Source organism: Onychostruthus taczanowskii, unplaced genomic scaffold, assembly GCF_017590055.1.
Source record: "Onychostruthus taczanowskii isolate IOZ18803 unplaced genomic scaffold, ASM1759005v1 scaffold1, whole genome shotgun sequence".
Classification (NCBI taxonomy): domain Eukaryota; kingdom Metazoa; phylum Chordata; class Aves; order Passeriformes; family Passeridae; genus Onychostruthus; species Onychostruthus taczanowskii.
Window position 1 is genome coordinate 18,829,256 of NW_024496525.1, and position 17,371 is coordinate 18,846,626.

Genomic DNA, 17,371 nt, shown 5'->3' on the forward strand with positions numbered 1-17,371 from the left:
GGTCCTCAGTGTTGAGTTATGGGTTCTTCCCAGATTTGGATTGGGAAGGGAAAATGCTCCCCTCTCTCTATTCTCTCTCCAGCCCCACCAGAAACAGATAGGTTGGATTTGTGTGTGGAGAAGGCTAGCCAGGGAACTTAGAGGATATCCTTGGGATTTACAAGGCTGCTTTCCAAAGATTGCTTCAGAAATTCACTATGAACAGCTCACTAAAGCTGTTTATAAACAGCTCACTTCAGCTATCTCCTGCCTTCTGTTCCCCTTCCTTTTGTCAGGAGAATATATGAGGCTCTGATACAGGATCACAGGATTTACTGCATGCTGACTATGTCTTCCACTGCATGGGTCTGTGCTGTTTTGTTTTGCTTTGCTTCTTGGTTTGTTTTTCGGTTTTGTTTTTTTTTTTTTTTTTTTTAATGAAGCATCTTAACATATGTGATCAGACAGTTTAGTTTTCCCATGTATTTTGTTTCTTTCTGTTGCTCCTCTTTTGGTTTTTTGGCAGCTGCTTCTCTTTTTCTGCAGTGTTTCTCCTGGGACCCAAGAGTTAATGGTTTTATGGGCTATATGGAATATGGCTTGTCATGAGATGGGATTCTGAAGTCTGAAGAAACATTTTGAGGACAGTATTTCTGAGAAGAGGTTAATCTTGGTGGTGCCCTTCTTACATGAGATCTGCCATATCTGCAGGGATTATACCCATCACTAGTGCTGGAATCCATCTGGGGCTGATTCATCACAAGTGGGGTTACAGTGGTGATTAGAGAACTCAGCCTGGATTGCTCTACTAACCCAATACCTGGCGTGTTAACAGGAATGGCTTTAATGCAATGCAATTAGCTGCTGTGGCTGTCCAGTGAGGCGCTGTTGTACATCCCTCTAACCTTGGCTACATCTGTTCACACAGAGTGCCCTACTGTAGTTCCCTACCTTGTGGCTGGGGGAAGAGCCAAATTCCTACAGAGTTTTCCATCCTGGCAATACTGTCCCAGAACAGGAGCATAGTAGAGATTGCTCCTGCACTGTGAAAGGGGCTCTTCCTCTCCTTTCTGAAATCAGGACATACCTGCTATCATCTCAAATTTCTCTGTGTATTTTTCTCTCCTATCAAAGGCCCTACAACACAGTAACAGCCACAGTAATCAGCCTGGCACAGTTCAGACCAGCAGGAGTATTTTATAACAGCAGTGTGCACAGGCGAGAGCTCAAGAATTGTTACATAAGAAAGCAGTACTGAGAAAAAAAAGATAATAAAAGACAGTTCATAATCATGGAACAAAAACTCTATAGTTCTGCAACAAGTATGAAACATTCTGAGTTATGCAGCAAGGGGGCAGAGCAGGGCAGGGCCAGGAGACTGCCAGGTGTCTAAATTATCTATGCCCTGATTTTCTGCCTTCCAAGAATTTTGAGCAAAACATGACATTGCTTCCTTTGTGCATAAAGTATTCGTCAGAGAATGATGGAGAAAGGATAAAAAGTCACATATTCCTGACTTGTATTCACGCTGGAATTAGTAAAGAAAGATGTGACATTAAAGTCATACCAGCCCTGAAGGATCCCAGGTGTCAAGACAAACTTCTACCCCACAGTATTAGCAAATAAAATCAGTAAAACTTAAACACACTTTCCTATGATAACAATAAAACATGTTTAATCGTGTTTAGCAAATGTTATTAGCTCAACAGCCTTATTAGCCAAAATAAGGCTGTTGAGCTCAAAAGCCACACTTAGCCAATGTGGGGTTGTTCCCTTCTGTATGAGGCCCCCTCCCCACTTCTCACTCTCCCCCCATGGAAATTGTCTTGGAACAACGTCCTCCTTTTCTTCTTGCTTTGATGCAGGCTGACAGGACTTCTCTTGAGGGGTGATGATGAAGGCTCTCCCAGGGTAGCTGTTGTGCTGTTCTCACCAGGAAGACATTAGTACTAGCACAGAATGAAATATGGCTAGTGGAGTGACAGCAGCTGTGTCTGGAGTGGCCTCAGATCCTATAATTACATCTCCTTTTATTACCTCTGCTAATGGCCCTCCAGGATGACAGAAATGATAATAAATTAACAGATTATGAACTCCACTCGCCACAAATTATGTGATTTTTTTTTTAAATTCTGGGAGCTCCCACTGCCAAACCACTGAAATAATAATAAAAAAAATTAAAATTAAAAAAACCCCAACCTGAATGTCACATCAGCAGTTGCAAATAAAGCAGCTTTTCTCAAGGTGTACCTGGGAAGGAGGGAAACATGCATGCAGCTCTGTGCTAGAGCTAGGGGCTCTCTTTTGGGGCAGAGGTGGATTAGGCACCCTTCAGGGTCAGACTTGAGAAAAACAGCAAGAAATGGATCACTAAGGGCATTTTCTGGATACTGGACCATCAACAGCTCAAGAATGCAAAAAAGTTGTATTCTAGCGATTCCTGGGAGCTGTAGGATGACAGAAAATTTCACAACTAGAGGGTCCCCAGTGTTACAATCCTACAATAAATAGCAAGCCTGTGATTTTGGCCAGGTGAAATTAGCATTTACTTTCCCTGATCTCAACTCTTATAGCATGAAGACAGTTATATTATTTCCCCTTTACTTCAATGGTTCAGGGACAGTCCTTTAGCCTTTGCACTCCACACGTGTGAACACTGGAGGAAAAGGGTCCCAATTCTCCCAGACATTTCAAGTCCAGGCTTGACACCACAGCGCTCCCTCTTCCCACTCGCCTGCTGGAGCTGGAGTTGTTGGCTACCTGGGAGTGCTTCTGGCCAGGGGCTTTCCCAGGTGGGTGGGAATTGCAGCTGGCTTTCTGTTCTTCTTGGCAAAGGGTAAAATATGGTATCTCCTGTTCTCACCTGCCACAACAGCCTCTGGGAAGGGGCAGTTAATAGAGATGATGTGTGTACAGGCTACTGCTAGAGTTAAATCAATTTTTCTACTTTATTCTGTAGCAGAAAAGTACGAGCCTGTCCTGGATATTGTCGCTCTACTACATGATTGTTTCTCAATCTTTCAGAAATGTTGTTGGCAGACTGCAGTGAGGGGAAATGGTCTAATGCCTTTTGTAATCCAGATGGGGAATGAAGGCGCAGAAAGGCCAGGTGACTGATCCAGAAAATGGACTTCAGGCAGCAGCCTAAATACTGCACTTATCTCCATGGTCAGAGCTAGGAGAGGGATGACCAAAGGAGACATCTCAGGTTTTAAAGAGTGGAACAGTGGCTGTGTGTGCACCTTTACTCTAATCTCAGGGCTACTCTCATCAGCTCCCTGTGCAGCAGGCAGAGCTGTGGAGACAGGATCCCCAGCATTGGAGCTGCAGCAGCCTGCACTTGGACTGAGTCAGGAGGGCTGCATTCCAGAGCAGCACAGTTCTGAGTGCAGGGCACAAGGGGCAGAAGGGTGAGATGAAGGACAAGGCACCCACCTCCCAGCCCAGGCAAGAGGTGGGACTCATCAGGGCTATGTAGAGCACAGGCTGTGCTGTACAGGAATCACTCTCACAGTCATGGAGCTGGATTTGCAGCTCTTCTCCCCAGTAGCTTGGACTCCTCTTTAGCTGTTCCCTCTGGCACTCCTCCCCAATGGTTTATTGATTCTTCCCTCCCACCCACTGCTCCCCTCAGACCTTGCACACACAGCACGTGACAGCTGATTGGTATCTGTTAATTAATGTGGCCTGGGGCCTCTTTTCTATTCAGTGGCCTGATAAGGGAAATTGGATGTCCAAGGGCTGCCAGGCCATTATCACCCTTTGCTTCCCCTGGCAACACAAACACAAAACATGGCGTAGAGATAAATAAATACCACTAACCCACCCTTCTGCCTTCCCTTCCCCAGCTGAGATAGTGCAGATAGAAAAAGAGATCCCACAGCCAGTCAATATAGCAATCATCAGCTCTTTTGTTAATTGCCAACTTGATAACAAGAGAAATCAAATGATCATCATGGTGCCTGTCTGTATAAGCCCCGATGTGGGGCCAAGAGCTGTGAGCAGGGTGTGATGTGGAATGAAGAAGTCCAGCTGAGCCTTGCATGCAGCCAGCGGAGCTGGGAGGCTTCTGCAGAGAGGCTCACAATGAGTTCACAGGTCTCTTGGTGATCCCCAAGGCTTCATATGCATCTGGGGAGAAAATGCCTGGAGAGGCCAGCAGAGCATCACCCTTCCAGCTGAGGCATGCCTGGGTGTCCCTTTCTTTCACAGCCCTAGGAACCCTTGAAAGCAAGGGGCTGCCAAAAAAAGTGCAATTTCTGCCTGTCCATGGTGGGCAAAAGCTGCCTAGGGAGGACCAACACACTGTGCTTGACATTCCTGTTTGTAATGACTGTTAGAGTGCCCATCTCCCAGGATCTTCCATTGTCTGTCCTTCAAGGGTGCCAGGTACGGAGGGCATAACAGACAGTTTTCCTTCCCATGCACTTTTTTCCCCACCTTGAGATGGACATTGCCTCTGTTTTTTGTCCTCTCCACTCTCTCAAGTGGATTCTGGAGCTGTCCAGGATCAGGCTGTCAGGTCTGTCACACTCTTTCTGTATTTGGCGAGAATATTTGATTCACTGTGGGGGCTTGTTCCATTGCTACCAGGTTTGGCTATGATTTAGGTACTTCAGCGTCACCACAAAGGTATTTTTATCTCTGGGTAGGGTTGTAGGCAGAGCTGCTGGTATGGAAATCAGAGTGGGATGAGGAATAGAGGAGGATTCTGTTCACAAATTTATTCATTTTTGAACACATTTTGGTGCTTTGTTGTGGCAGGACTTTTTCTCATCTTTGCCAAAATGTGAGATTGTAGTATACTTGTAATTCAGGCCTGTGTCATTCCCTCCTATCCCATTAGAAGCCCTCTTTTCTGCCATCTGAAGCTCTTTTCTGCTCATTTTTCAGCTGGGACAGACTAAATGGGCTGCAATACAGACCTACTGAGGAAGCGAGGGAAGGTACAAAAGAGCTGCTGCTATGAAAGAAGCAGTGGTCATTGAAGAGATTGTCACCAACATTGGGCTCCCATAAATGCAATCAGAGCATCAGAATTCCTGCTTGAGGCTGGGGGGGGGGGGGGGGGCATAGGAGCAAAGAGAAGGGTAAGGTCCATGTGTGCTGATTGCCACTAAGACAAGGTGAGCAACTCACTTTAGTGAGTTGTTTGGGGTTTTTTAAAGCGGCAGGTCAGTAGGGAAGAGTGCATGGTTTGGATCCCAGGGAAACTAAGGACCCTAGTCTCCTAAAGGCTTTGCTGCACACCCATTTGACCCTGCTTGTCTTTTGCCCTCTTAGGGTTCTCCAACCTGTCCCTTGGCGACCAGATGAGCCTTCTGCAGAGTGCCTGGATGGAAATTCTCATCCTGGGCATTGTGTACCGCTCCCTGCCATACGAGGACAAGCTGGTCTATGCTGAGGACTACATAATGGATGAAGAGCACTCTCGTCTGACAGGGCTGCTGGAGCTATACCTGGCCATCCTACAACTGGTGCGCCGCTATAAGAAGCTGAAGGTGGAAAAGGAGGAGTTTGTCACACTCAAAGCTCTGGCCCTCGCCAACTCAGGTACAGCCCTGGCCCAGCCAGTCTTGCAACCAGCCAGTCAAGGCTCATGCTCTTATTTACCTGGGAGGAAACTAGAGCCTACTGCCTAAGAATCTCTGCCTGTGTCATGCAACATTCTCAAAGCTCTACTCTTAGCTGGAAAGCAGGGAGGAATGAGGCTTACTGCTGCTAGAGCCCCAGCTGTGCTCTGACCCTGTAGTAGGGAGTGGAACAGACAGGGCAGGGATGGACTGGTTGCTGGTTTCAGGCAGTAAAAGGGTCTGTGGAGGCCTTTCCCACTAGCAAGCTAACTCCAGTGCTGTGAACTCAGAAATGGAAGCCACACTTGCATCAAACTCCATAGTGTTGGTTAGATACAGCAAACAGGGAAATTCTCATCCCAGTTTCAAAAAGCTGTGGGGCTGGGGCTGCCTGGCCCTGTCCTGGGGATGTTGAGGTAGGAGAGACACTGAATCCCCCTTTAACTGGGACACAGCGTGGATGTAGATTGCAGCCCTCAATCCAGCAAGGCTGCATTGTATCAAGGCCAGCCAGACACAGATTTTCTCAGGAGTCCCATCTGAAAGGGAAACTGCTAAAGCTATTGTGTAACAAGGGCTCCCTCTACATCCCCTGAGTCTCATTGTTTCACATCAGATCTCTTTGCCAAATTTGCATCATGCAGGTCACAGAATTCACCCTTGTAGCCCAGCCCTGAAACCATTATCTGTATTTGGCTAAAGCCACTTTACAGAAAAACACTCAGTGTGAAGCTGGAAGGATTAAAAGAGGGGGAATCTTCATCTTGCTTGGCAGCTGACTCTAATAATTAATCATTCTCTGAGTTAAAAAACAAACAAACAAACAAACAAACAAAAAAGGCACCATATCTTAATGTCTGTTTGCTTGAGTTCAGCCTCTAAAGAATGATCTTTGTTGAATTGGGTCCTATGACTCTGGGTCTTTTTATACCTGACAGCTTGACATGATAAACTTTCTGCTCCACAGTTGTGTTCCTTGGCTATGGATATATTACTGTGAGGCTGCCTCACCATTTTACACCATTCTGTCCCTGTTTGCCATCCATCCACTCCTTAGCAATAGCAATATAGAAGAAAAGAAATATCCTTACAGCTCATTGATAAAAATGTTGAGTAGCAGCTGATTTTTCTACTGATCCCTGTGGATTTCCATGAAAAAACTCCTTATTCAGGGATGATTCACCATTGATAGCTACTGTGAGATCTGTCATCTATCCAGTTACTAATCAATTGAAAGTGTTCTTTATTGATATTGCATAGTACTAATTTTTTAATGAGAATGTCCTGTGGTCTTAAGCCAAGTGCTTTATAAAAACGTAAGTCTATTATATCTGTGCAGTTAACTTTATCAACAAAACATGTAATCTCATCAGAGAATGAAATCAAGTTTGTTTGACAAGACCTCTCTTCTCAAGTATCATGTTGACTGGCAGTAAAATCACAGAATCATTTATGATGGAAAAAACCTTTAAGATCACCACTTCCACTTGTTAACCCAGCACTGCAAAACTATGTCCCTAAGTGCCACATTTACATGTCTTATAAATGCCATCTTATTAGTCTTAATTGAATGTCATCTTATTTTTTCCCTTCTTTTGCCCTGGTTCACATCAAGCTAGCATAGAAATTATCAGGTAAGACCTAGGAAAATATATACATCATTAGAACATTTGCAGTCATCTTGAATTTTGTAAAAATACCAAGACTTACTAATCATTAATCTGCCCTGGATGACCCCCAGCCAGAAATTTTAGAACTCTTAAAGCGAAGTTATCCAGCTCTACTGATTGCTGTGAAGTTTGTCCTAATAGTTCTAATGTCTTCTTTCATAAACAACAGATTATGAAGTCTTCATCATCTTCATATAACACAGTATATAAAGCTTCTCTTTTCCAAATAAGACAGAAATACTCACAGAGGACTTGTATCTACTCTGCACTGCTATTAACAGGTTAATCATCTCCAGCTGAAAAGAGCCCCCCTACAAATGATCATTTTTCTTCTATTCCTTAAATATTTATAAAACTTCTTTACTGTCCTTAGCCCTTCTAGACATGGCTTTTCCTCCTATGTCCTTCATTTCCCTTATGGTTTTTCTGCACTTCATAACTTTGTTCCCTTTTTCAATTTCTCATATAGTGCTTTTTTAGTTTTAATTGCTGCCTTGACTTTGCCAGTGAACCAGGATGGGCAAATGGCCAAGGCTATCCTCTCTCCTCTGTGCAATGGTGGCTATGGGTGATATAATCAACTTGTTAAAGAACCTGTCTGCCAGGAGGGTCACAGGACTAAACAGGAAGAAGGGCTCCTCAGAGAGGCTGAAGTGCTAAGGTAGCAGTTGTGACAGGAGAAGTGCCACACTGGGACATTTACCTGGCCCGTGCTCTGGACACTGCTGTCAACTTCTTCACAGAGCAACAGAAGCACTCTCTGCTGTTGTTGCTCACTGAGCTTTCAGGACTAACCCCAGAGTACACCTTATGAGACAGTCTCCACAGGAGTGGAGTAACACTGAGCAAAGACAGAGCAGAACAACCAACACTCATTGGATGCTTTGGGGTTCCATTTCCAGTGGAGTAAAGAAACCAAGGTAAGGGTCAGGAGGCACAGGCCAAAGCATGTTCTCAGCTGGATGGAAAAAATCACTCTGACTTCACTGGTTTCTCCTAGTGCAGCTAGAAGTGTAGCTATGTGGAAGCATAATCCACAAAAGTCCTGCTTTGTTATTTGTATTGAAACATGTGAAAGCAAAGCATGGGATTTTGTTTTTCATGTAATTAAAGCTTCTCGTGACACATGGGTAAGGAAGCTGGAATAGGGCAAGTGTATTTTTCTGTTGTAACTTAACATTGAACCTTCACATTCTTTTAATGCCAGTTGTTTTTCTTAGTGTATTTTTGACAGGGATAAACTTACAGAGCCTGCATGTGTGTGCTTGCATGCAGACAGCCAATTCCTAAAATGGGAGGAAAGCAGTTTGGGCCAGGCTTCAGCTCCCTTGGATCAGAGATAGGGCTTAAAGATGAACACCTAGATTAAGACCTGTGCTGCCTAAAACTGCTTTCTGCCTTCCCTCCCACACAGATAAATTCTGGCTGTAATTGCTCACGCAGCCCAAGTTCTAGGGACTTAGGCAGCCCTGTGCATACTGACCCTTTGGTTCTAGGGAGTCAAACAAATGAAAACAGAAGTGGGAGCTCACTCACTCTTGACTAGAGAAGAAGCTGACAGTAGGCTGATCTCTGAGTCCTTGGTGTGACCCACCAACACAGCTGCTGGGATTGGCAAAGATAATTCAAGGGATCTCTGTCTAGTAAGTGCATTCTAGAGAGCTGGGGAATGAATTTCTAATTCCCAGAGTAGCAGGCAAGTCCCAGACAATATGATCACCCATTTTTTGACAGAGTAAAGGTGATGTAGACCTAACTTGTTACCCTTCAGAGTCAGCAGTCCATTTTTAAGCGTTTGTAGGTCCTCTTTCCTTAGGAAATTGATCAACCTATGTATTGAGGAGCCCTCTAGGTTAGCATACAGCACACATTCATTTTAGGACATCCCAGAGTGGCCAAAATTTATTTCCCTTTTTTTTTTTTTCTGCAATGCATTTTAATGCTAAGATGGAGTGAGCAATGTCTGGACCTGGCAAAGGGATGCATAGCAAATTCTGTACTGATGGGTCCTGTGAGGTTCCCTTTCCTGTCAGAAGCTGCAAGAACAGAGGTGAGGAAGCAGTGGACCTTGTCGATTCTCACACCTGCTCTGTACTCCATGCCAGCAGTGCTGGAGAAGGGCTTCTGGTATGAAGCCCAGCTTCTAGGCCAGCTGACCCTCAGGGACATGGTTAGGCAGACTGCCCCCACCTCAGTGCTCTGATAGCTGTAAAAATTCATAGCTATTGATTTCGTAATTAACAGTTTATCAATGCCATTGACACCAGTTCACTGATGGATTGCAAGGAAATTAATCCTGCAATGTTGTTTTATTTTTTGCAGTCAGCTGCCAATTTTGAGCTTCTTTCAGCAGAGTGTGGTGGGGGTGGGGCAGGCTTTGATCCTTATTTCCCCAGTTTCTCTCACTGTATACACTTAGTTTGCTGTTACGTCTTGTCACCTCACAGAAGCCAGATGGCGGAAGGGCAGTTTTGGGATTCTGTCTAGTGTACAGTAGCATCAGTACCCAAAAGCAGAGCACCCACTTCACCCTGAAGCATGGCTCATTGCATGGTAATTCTAGCACCTGCTGGGATCTGCAAACTCTGACAGGCTGTGGTTACTTCTCCCCCTTGTGCCCCTAGCCAGAAGGACATTAAACAGAAAGGAGAGAGGACATTCCAGCTTTTGATACTTCCAGTCTTCAAAATGACCTCTGCGACTTGGCAGGAAACAGATCCCACTCACTTCTCTAGGACTGTGTATGGAAATTTTTCAGAGGTGCTACCTGGCTGGGAGAAGTTGCCAGACTGACTTGGCAACATGCTTCTTCCTCCCTACTTTCAGAATCAACCTCTGTGTCTGGCTTAGGTCACTGTGATGACCTAGCAGCCCTCTTCTGAGCTTCTTTCCCTGGTCTCTTGGATAAAAAGTGTAAATGTATCAAGAATTGTTCTTCAGTAGGCTTCTTGGGAATATTCCCCTTTAATACTTTCTTAATTAGTGCATTCCTTCTAAACAGCTTCTTAAACAGCTTTCTTGCTAGACATAATATTTTCCCAACTGTTGTAATACTTTATAAATCATGCATCATAAATAGCATTTTTACCATAAATGTATCATACAAAATTCACAGTCTCTAATTTGTGTTGTGCTCTCCATAAAGATGACACATGTTTCTAGAGAGATTTTGGCACTTCAGTTAGCTTTCCTCCTCTTCACTGCTGTCACTCTGGGGAACCCTCACATTTGTGTTTGTGTGTAGGCTGAGACTACAGTGAGACTACTTTGCCACAAAGCAAAGCCCAGGCTGTGATGGTAGGCGGTGCAATTACATGTGTGCGTGTGTGCTTGCCATACTGTCTCTTTGCCATTGCTTCTGATTTGTTGCCTTGTGGCAGGAACCCTTACCAATAGGTTCAGTATTGATTAAAAGTCTCTGAAGATGAGGCATCAGTCTCCAGCTCTGTCATGGTTGTAAGAAGGAAGCATGTATCAACAAGATGAAAAAGGAGAAAATCTTTGGTGATGCTGTGCCTCTCTTCTTTTCGGTGCTGCCCTCTCACACCATGACTTACGCACAAGTTTAGCAGTCTGTGTTCAGTCAGGTTCCTTATCTCAGCCCTGGACTGGGTCCTTATCAGCTAGCTACCTTCGCTTCACAGACACACCAAGGAGCCTTGCAAACCCTGCTAACCCCTCCACCAGCTCACAGAAATCTGACTGGCAGCCTGAGGGAAGAGGCCTTGCAGGAGGCGTGGGTTTCCTTTATTTCAGCAGGAAGCTCCTTGAGCAGCTGCTGGCAGTCTCTGAAAGCAGGGGCATATGCACAAAGGTGGGTCTGGCAACACCCCTGGGCACACTGGTTGTGACCTACTGGGACTTTTCTGTCTTGCTAACACCCTTAGCAGCTGCACGGCAATTAGGCAGTTTAGACAGATGAAGTGCTGCAGCAGCGTTAATTATTCTTAATGAGATTGCTCCCAAGCGGCAGCACGGCAGCTGCTGCCCCTTGCAGGGTGACTCTCCCCATAAGGAGCACGGAGGGCAAGTGAAAGTGCAAATCACAAAGGACCCTGCCTGACCCCTGCATTGCATTGGGGTGGCTGGCAAAATGGGCAGCACACAGGGCACGTGTGTCACCCACCTACCCCTGGCAACCCTGCTGTCTCTGCACTGCTAGGCCCAGCACACCGGGCTGCTGCCAGACTTCATGCAACGGCACCACACCTAGCTGGTTTTTTCTGCTTAAGAAACAAATTAAACAACGCCCTTCACCCCCTGCCTGGTGGGGGGGGGGGGGGGGGGAACAAAAACAACTCAAAAAAACCCCACAAAAACAGATAAGAAGGAAGGAAAACATCATTAGCTTCAGAACCGTAAAGGATTTCCTTTCTCCTGTCTGATTTGTCTGTTTGCTGTCTTTTCTCCCTCACCCCAGACTCCATGCACATAGAGGACATGGATGCAGTGCAGAAACTCCAGGACCTTCTCCACGAAGCCCTGCAGGACTACGAGCTGAGTCAGCGCAATGAGGAGCCCCGGCGAGCAGGCAAGCTGCTCCTGACCTTGCCCCTCCTGCGGCAGACGGCTGCTAAAGCTGTGCAGCACTTCTACAGCATCAAACTGCAGGGCAAGGTTCCCATGCATAAACTCTTCCTAGAAATGCTAGAGGCAAAGGTCTGACAGCCCCAGCACCAGCCGACAGTGGCCGGGGAACAAACTAGAAACAAAGATGCAGACAATGGAGCAATCCAAACAGCAGCAGCCGCCGCCGGCTTTTATCTCCAATCATTTATTATGGAAGAATTATTTAATGTCTATCTGTCGGCGTGACTGCAGAATCTTGTGTACAGGAGGGGGAAAACTTTTAATCAGTCACCTGTTTCTCTTTTTTTGTTGTTTTCTCTGTGGGAAATACCAGATTATGCTCTTGCACTTGTTGAGGCATCATGGGGGCGCAGCCCCTCTGATCAGTGATGCTCTCAGCGCTGTCCAGGCTGCCTGCTCCCCAGCACCCTCTGCCAGTTCTGGAGGGGGGGTGGGGACAGAAGCAGGAAGAGAGGAAGAATAGAGTCAATATAAAATTTATCTGCTGGTGTTATGAGGGGTCAGTTAGAAAGGGAAGCAGCCACGGTCCTTCTTTTTGTCACCTTTCTGCCTCTTACCATAGAGTAGGTGCTCCTTTGGAGAACAATGCTGCTGAACCTCTCCTGAACAAAAAGGCTGCCTCCCAGACTCCTCTAACACTTGTACATACAGGCCCCACTTCTTACTGGGAAAGATGCTCCTAATTGTGTAAGATATTCTGCGACCTTGTACAGTGTGTCATTACGCCTGGCTAGTCCCTCCCATGTACAATCCCTGCAGGCCCCTGAAGAGGTAGGATGTATGTCCCTGAGAAAATGCAAGTCTTTCCCAAATGGCAAGAGAAAAGAGCCTGATGTTATGCTTCAGTGCTGGGTTGACTTGATAATCTCTGCATCCTCTCCTATGTGGTGCTAACTACAATTCTTCCACACTTTTCACCCCATAGTATATCACACCTGCCTCTTCAGCTCAGCTGAGTGCCATTCCCCACCTGTTCCTTGTGGCAGAGAACACAAGGCTTTGTCTGCATGGTTACTGCCCAAGTATAAATACACCCCAAACCAGATCTTTCCTAGACTTCATTAGAGCTATTTGGCTCCACAGAGACTTTAGGCTTATTGCCAAATTCTAGTTAGAAATCAAGGGCACTGCTTTTCAGAGGAGGCAGCTCTAGAGCCTGAGAGATTGCTTTCTTGTGGCAGGCTAGGGAAATAAATTAGAGGATGGCATGAAACCCCTGATATTCCAACTACTGTCTTCCCCTGCCTCATCCCATTATCCTCAACAGCAGGAAAAGAGCTAGCATATATTATACCTGGGGCTGGTAGGAGGTTCTCTTGCTGATCAGAAAGCAAATACCTGACCTTCAGGTGGTGGGAGAAGAGCAGGGGGAGTGTTTATTTACTCTTATGTAACCAGGTTCCTACTGTCTCCAAGACCTGGTTTAGATCTGCTGCCTAAGCCATAACTGCTGCATTCCCAGTAGCCAGAGGGGAATGTAGGTGACTGACAAAACTGACTGTTGGTGTTCTCTGAAACTTTATTTTCTAGGTCACTTAGTTTTAAGCCATCCTGAGCTGACAAAACCTGAGTGAATTCTCTTTTTTTTGTGGTCAACAGCATGGCACTAGTGGTGAGAAAAATCCTCTGATCTACATTTGAGACACCACTAATTCTACTGTGTCTGTTCTCCTCAAGCTTCCATCCCTTCCTGGCTTCCCCAAGAGAAATGTGATGTGTCAGAGGAGTAAATTGCCCTCAGGAGGAAGTCTTCCAAACCAGGGCTGAGGTGTGTGAAAACAAACACTTGAGGTGCTTGTTTTCTGCTGGAGCAGAGTGTGTCCCAGCAGGGCTGTCAATACTGCAGAACCCTGCCCTGGCAGGCTCAGACACTGGCGTGTTTGCATGGTGACCTCTCAGCTCTCATAGCCAGCCCACACCTTGAACTTAAGTTAGTTCCATTTCATTTCCTTTGAGTTCTTCCTATGCTACACAGTCACTCATTTTGTACTCACTTGATAAAGGAATTGTCTTTCTTACTTCAGGCATATTAGTAAACCACCAGAGACCTTGGGGCAGAAGGCACATTGGAATTGGGACTCCTTCTGTGCTCACAGCAGTAGCAATCACACAGTAGCCTTGTGCTTCCAGAGGATACTTGTGCTTCTCTCCCCCACTCCCTCCCAAAGGCAGCTGGGGAGAAAAGGAGAGGCTTTTGGTTGCACTCATGATCCCTGTACCCACCTGTGACTGAGGGACCAAAGTGAAACGCGTGCCACCGTTACAGAGCCAGCTTGCCATGTGCTGCACTCTGGCAGCTCTTTCTGGCTGTGGTATAATTGCTTTCACAGATGTGCTGGGTTGCATTATCACCTGTAAGTTTGACTCACTCGAGCACTGATGCAATGCTGCTAAGTGCCCCACAGCTGAGCTGCAGCACATTGTGTCTCCCTGCTGTGCTGGGGGGACAGCTGTCCTCCCAAAATGGGTTGAAAAGATCCTAAGAAGCAATTCTTATTCTGATGGGCCCTGCCAGAAAGGTCACTACTCGCATGCCAACATACCTACCCAATCTCCCCCCTCAAAAAAACCCCAAAACTACCCAAAAACAACCCCAAAAGGCTCTTCTAGCTTTGTTGTATTTTAACTCAGCCTGCTCTCCATAACAGGAAACTATCTACAAAACATGATTAAGGAGAGCAGCCGAGTTAGCTTCTAGCTTACAGAGACTGCTGGCTATTTAGATTAGGGCTATGGGATGGAGGCAACTCCTGCCTTGGCACAGCAATATGAAGATACCAAATACATTTTTTCCAGGAACTTCTTTCTCCATTAAAGCTGCATAATGTTGGAGCCCATCCAAATACTCTCCATTGCTTGAAGATAATATGCAGGGAAATGTTTGCATTTCTTCTGAAATAGGATGGGAAGTGAACCAGACAGTACTTAGGATATATTAAACTCTCTAACCAAGGAATGCAAACTCTTACCCAGGAACTAGGACACAAACACCTGTCTAGATTTAACCCTTAAAAGGCTTGTACCATCCTAAATTGGGAAGCAGATCAGGTCTCTTGAGCCCTTCAAGCAAGTGCAAGAATCACAATAATCTCTTTCCAGTTACTCTGATCTTCTGTGCATCATTAGCGCTATCACTCTGACACAGCCGAGGAGAATTTCCAGCTACACAACGGGCTGGGATTGCAGAGTGCAACAGTGTAGTTCCCGCAATGCACTTTGAAGTGGGAAATGAAGCTTCAGCAACTTTTTAGGTCTTTGAATGCTCACAGTCTCTTACAAAAAGTCTGGGGATGTGGAAGGTGAGACATGAACTAGGAGATGGGTTTTGGGTCAGCAGTCTTTATGCTGTTCATTTGTAATGTGGGATTCACAGAGTCAGTGTCATAGAGCTGTCCTTTTTCATGGGGCAGAAGATGATGGAGCTTGAGCCTTGGGACTCAGGTGGGCTCTGTGACAAAGAGAAGGGAAGCAGTAGAGGTAAGTGTATCAGTGACGGTGAATAAACCCATACCAGCAACTGTGGTAAAAGCAGCTCCAGCCCCTGATTTGCATGTGTGGATAACAGAAACCATGTACCAGTCAGCTACTACAAAAGGCAGTTTTTCCCAAGTGACCAGCTCTTCTGTTTTGGGCACATTCTTCTCTGGGAACAGCAGTGTCTGACCTGTAATGCAAAACAAATTTCATGGGGATCAATTAAAAGGTAAATTATCACTCTGAATTTAGGTTACTAGGGAAACTTGGGCATTACACCTCGCAGCAAAACTGTGAAGCTACAAGAAACATCCCCACAACAATCAGAACCTTGCAGTATTGCTCATGCTAAGGGGGCATTATTTTTCTCTTTGTAAGCTATGTCACCTTTTTTTTATTAACTGTTATAAATATATAAAATAAAACATGCTTCACCAGAAAGATGTAAGCAGCTATTAGAGGGGCAAGTAATTGAGAAAGACCCTGGAATGTAACATGTTGAGCTTTTATTACCAATTGGAGCTATAAGCAATCATATGGCCAAAGGCTGCTCTGTTGATCTTGTGGCTGGGTTACATGGAGAAGCCAGAGAGAGACAGAGGCTGTGAGAATGATGCAGGTAGTCATAGACAGTCAGTGAAATAAACAGTATCTACTTAACTATTATCTGCTCCTAAAAAAAAATAACAACCTGTTAAATAAATTGTATTCCTGTGGTACAGGTCATTTCAAACAAACCAAGAAATAAAACAAAGAAATGTAAAAACGAATGCAGACAGAGTAATGTTTATTGTGTTAGAAACTGCTCTGTTCTGTCCCTTGGGATGCACGTGGCTCCAGAGAAAAGACCAGTGGGGGGAGAGCGTGATCTGTCTCTATGTGCTGTGGAAGAGCAGGAAACCCCCAGCCCTCTCACTTAGAAATGCTCATTTCATGTTTTCCCATATAAAAAAGAAAAAAAAAATCTCAGCAAGCTTCTGAGTTTTTATGAGATGAGCTTTGATGAGAACTTTTAAGACAGACACTGTTGCCAGTCTCTGCCACAGACCAGTTTATTTCTTCCCTCCCCCCCCCACTCTTTTCTTTCCATGTTCTACACTTCAGTGGTGCAAGGGATAAACAGGAGCTAGTGATGAAAAAATCTTGAAATCGTTCCAGTGAAGAAAAACCTCTAATCATAAAATAGACCACTGGCTTAAACCCAGCAGTGACATCATGAGTGTTGCAAGCATTACAGCAGCTGTCCAGTGCTTATGAAGTGGACGCAAGTGCTAAAGTTGTGGCATTCACACTGATCTGCTGGTCAGGCAGTGCAAGAGGGAAAGCTCATAGCTGCTTGAGAAAGCAGAAGGAAATGCACGCTGCACTGGGGCACAGATGTGAGAAACAAGGACCCCAGGTTTTCATTCCACCTCTGATTCTGCCGGTACCAGACACCATCTCACCCTGTTTAAGCACCTCCAACACACCCCAGCCAACACTGCTAATGTCCTAATGACATATCAAACCAGGCAACCAAGAGGCTGCTCAGCCTGCCCTCTGAAGAGGAGGTGGTGGTTGAATAGTGGTGGCCAGTGGGAAAGGCCATGGGCTAAAAATGAGCCTGAATGAAAAAACAAGATGAGCACAGAGCTGTAGTGGGACGTGAAGTGTGACAAGCTTTTTCTACACTGGAAACAGCTACCACCAGCCCCAAAGTCAGCAGCATCTGTTCCAAGACAGATGCAGTCTTGGAACCAACACAATCCCCTTCCAAGTTCACATAGCAACTCACAGTCACACAGAGCCCTCCTACATTGCATGCATGTCCTCTGGATGCTGTATCCATTCACAGAAGGTTTGGATTTGGCCACCTTAGCAGGACTTTAAAATGGATCTTACTTCAGATTAAATATAGCAAAGTGTGGCTTTTAGGGTTCTCAAAAGTTCATGTGGCACTGGAACTGATGGTGTCAAGAGATTGGTAAGGATAGCTGGCAGACTACAGAGAGCTTGAGCACTACTCTTCAAACACCATTTAAGGGCTGTTAGCATTCCTCAGTCCTTTACTTTAAAGATAGCTGCCTTACTGGCATTTCCTGGGCA

At 45.5% G+C, this 17,371-nt stretch overlaps 1 protein-coding gene across 5 annotated transcripts in view; it reads left to right on the forward strand.

The window, feature by feature from the left end:
• The window catches only part of ESRRB (estrogen related receptor beta), a 127,072-nt gene extending 111,016 nt beyond the window's left edge, over window positions 1-16,056 (forward strand). For all 5 annotated transcript variants that reach the window (XM_041427608.1, XM_041427583.1, XM_041427599.1 and 2 more), the window contains 2 exons: window positions 5,263-5,532; window positions 11,643-16,056. In XM_041427608.1, coding sequence (XP_041283542.1) covers window positions 5,263-5,532; window positions 11,643-11,887 — 515 coding nt within the window. In that variant the 3' untranslated portion in view covers window positions 11,888-16,056. The remainder of the gene's footprint in view (window positions 1-5,262; window positions 5,533-11,642) is intronic.
• Window positions 16,057-17,371: the final 1,315 nt, after the last annotated feature.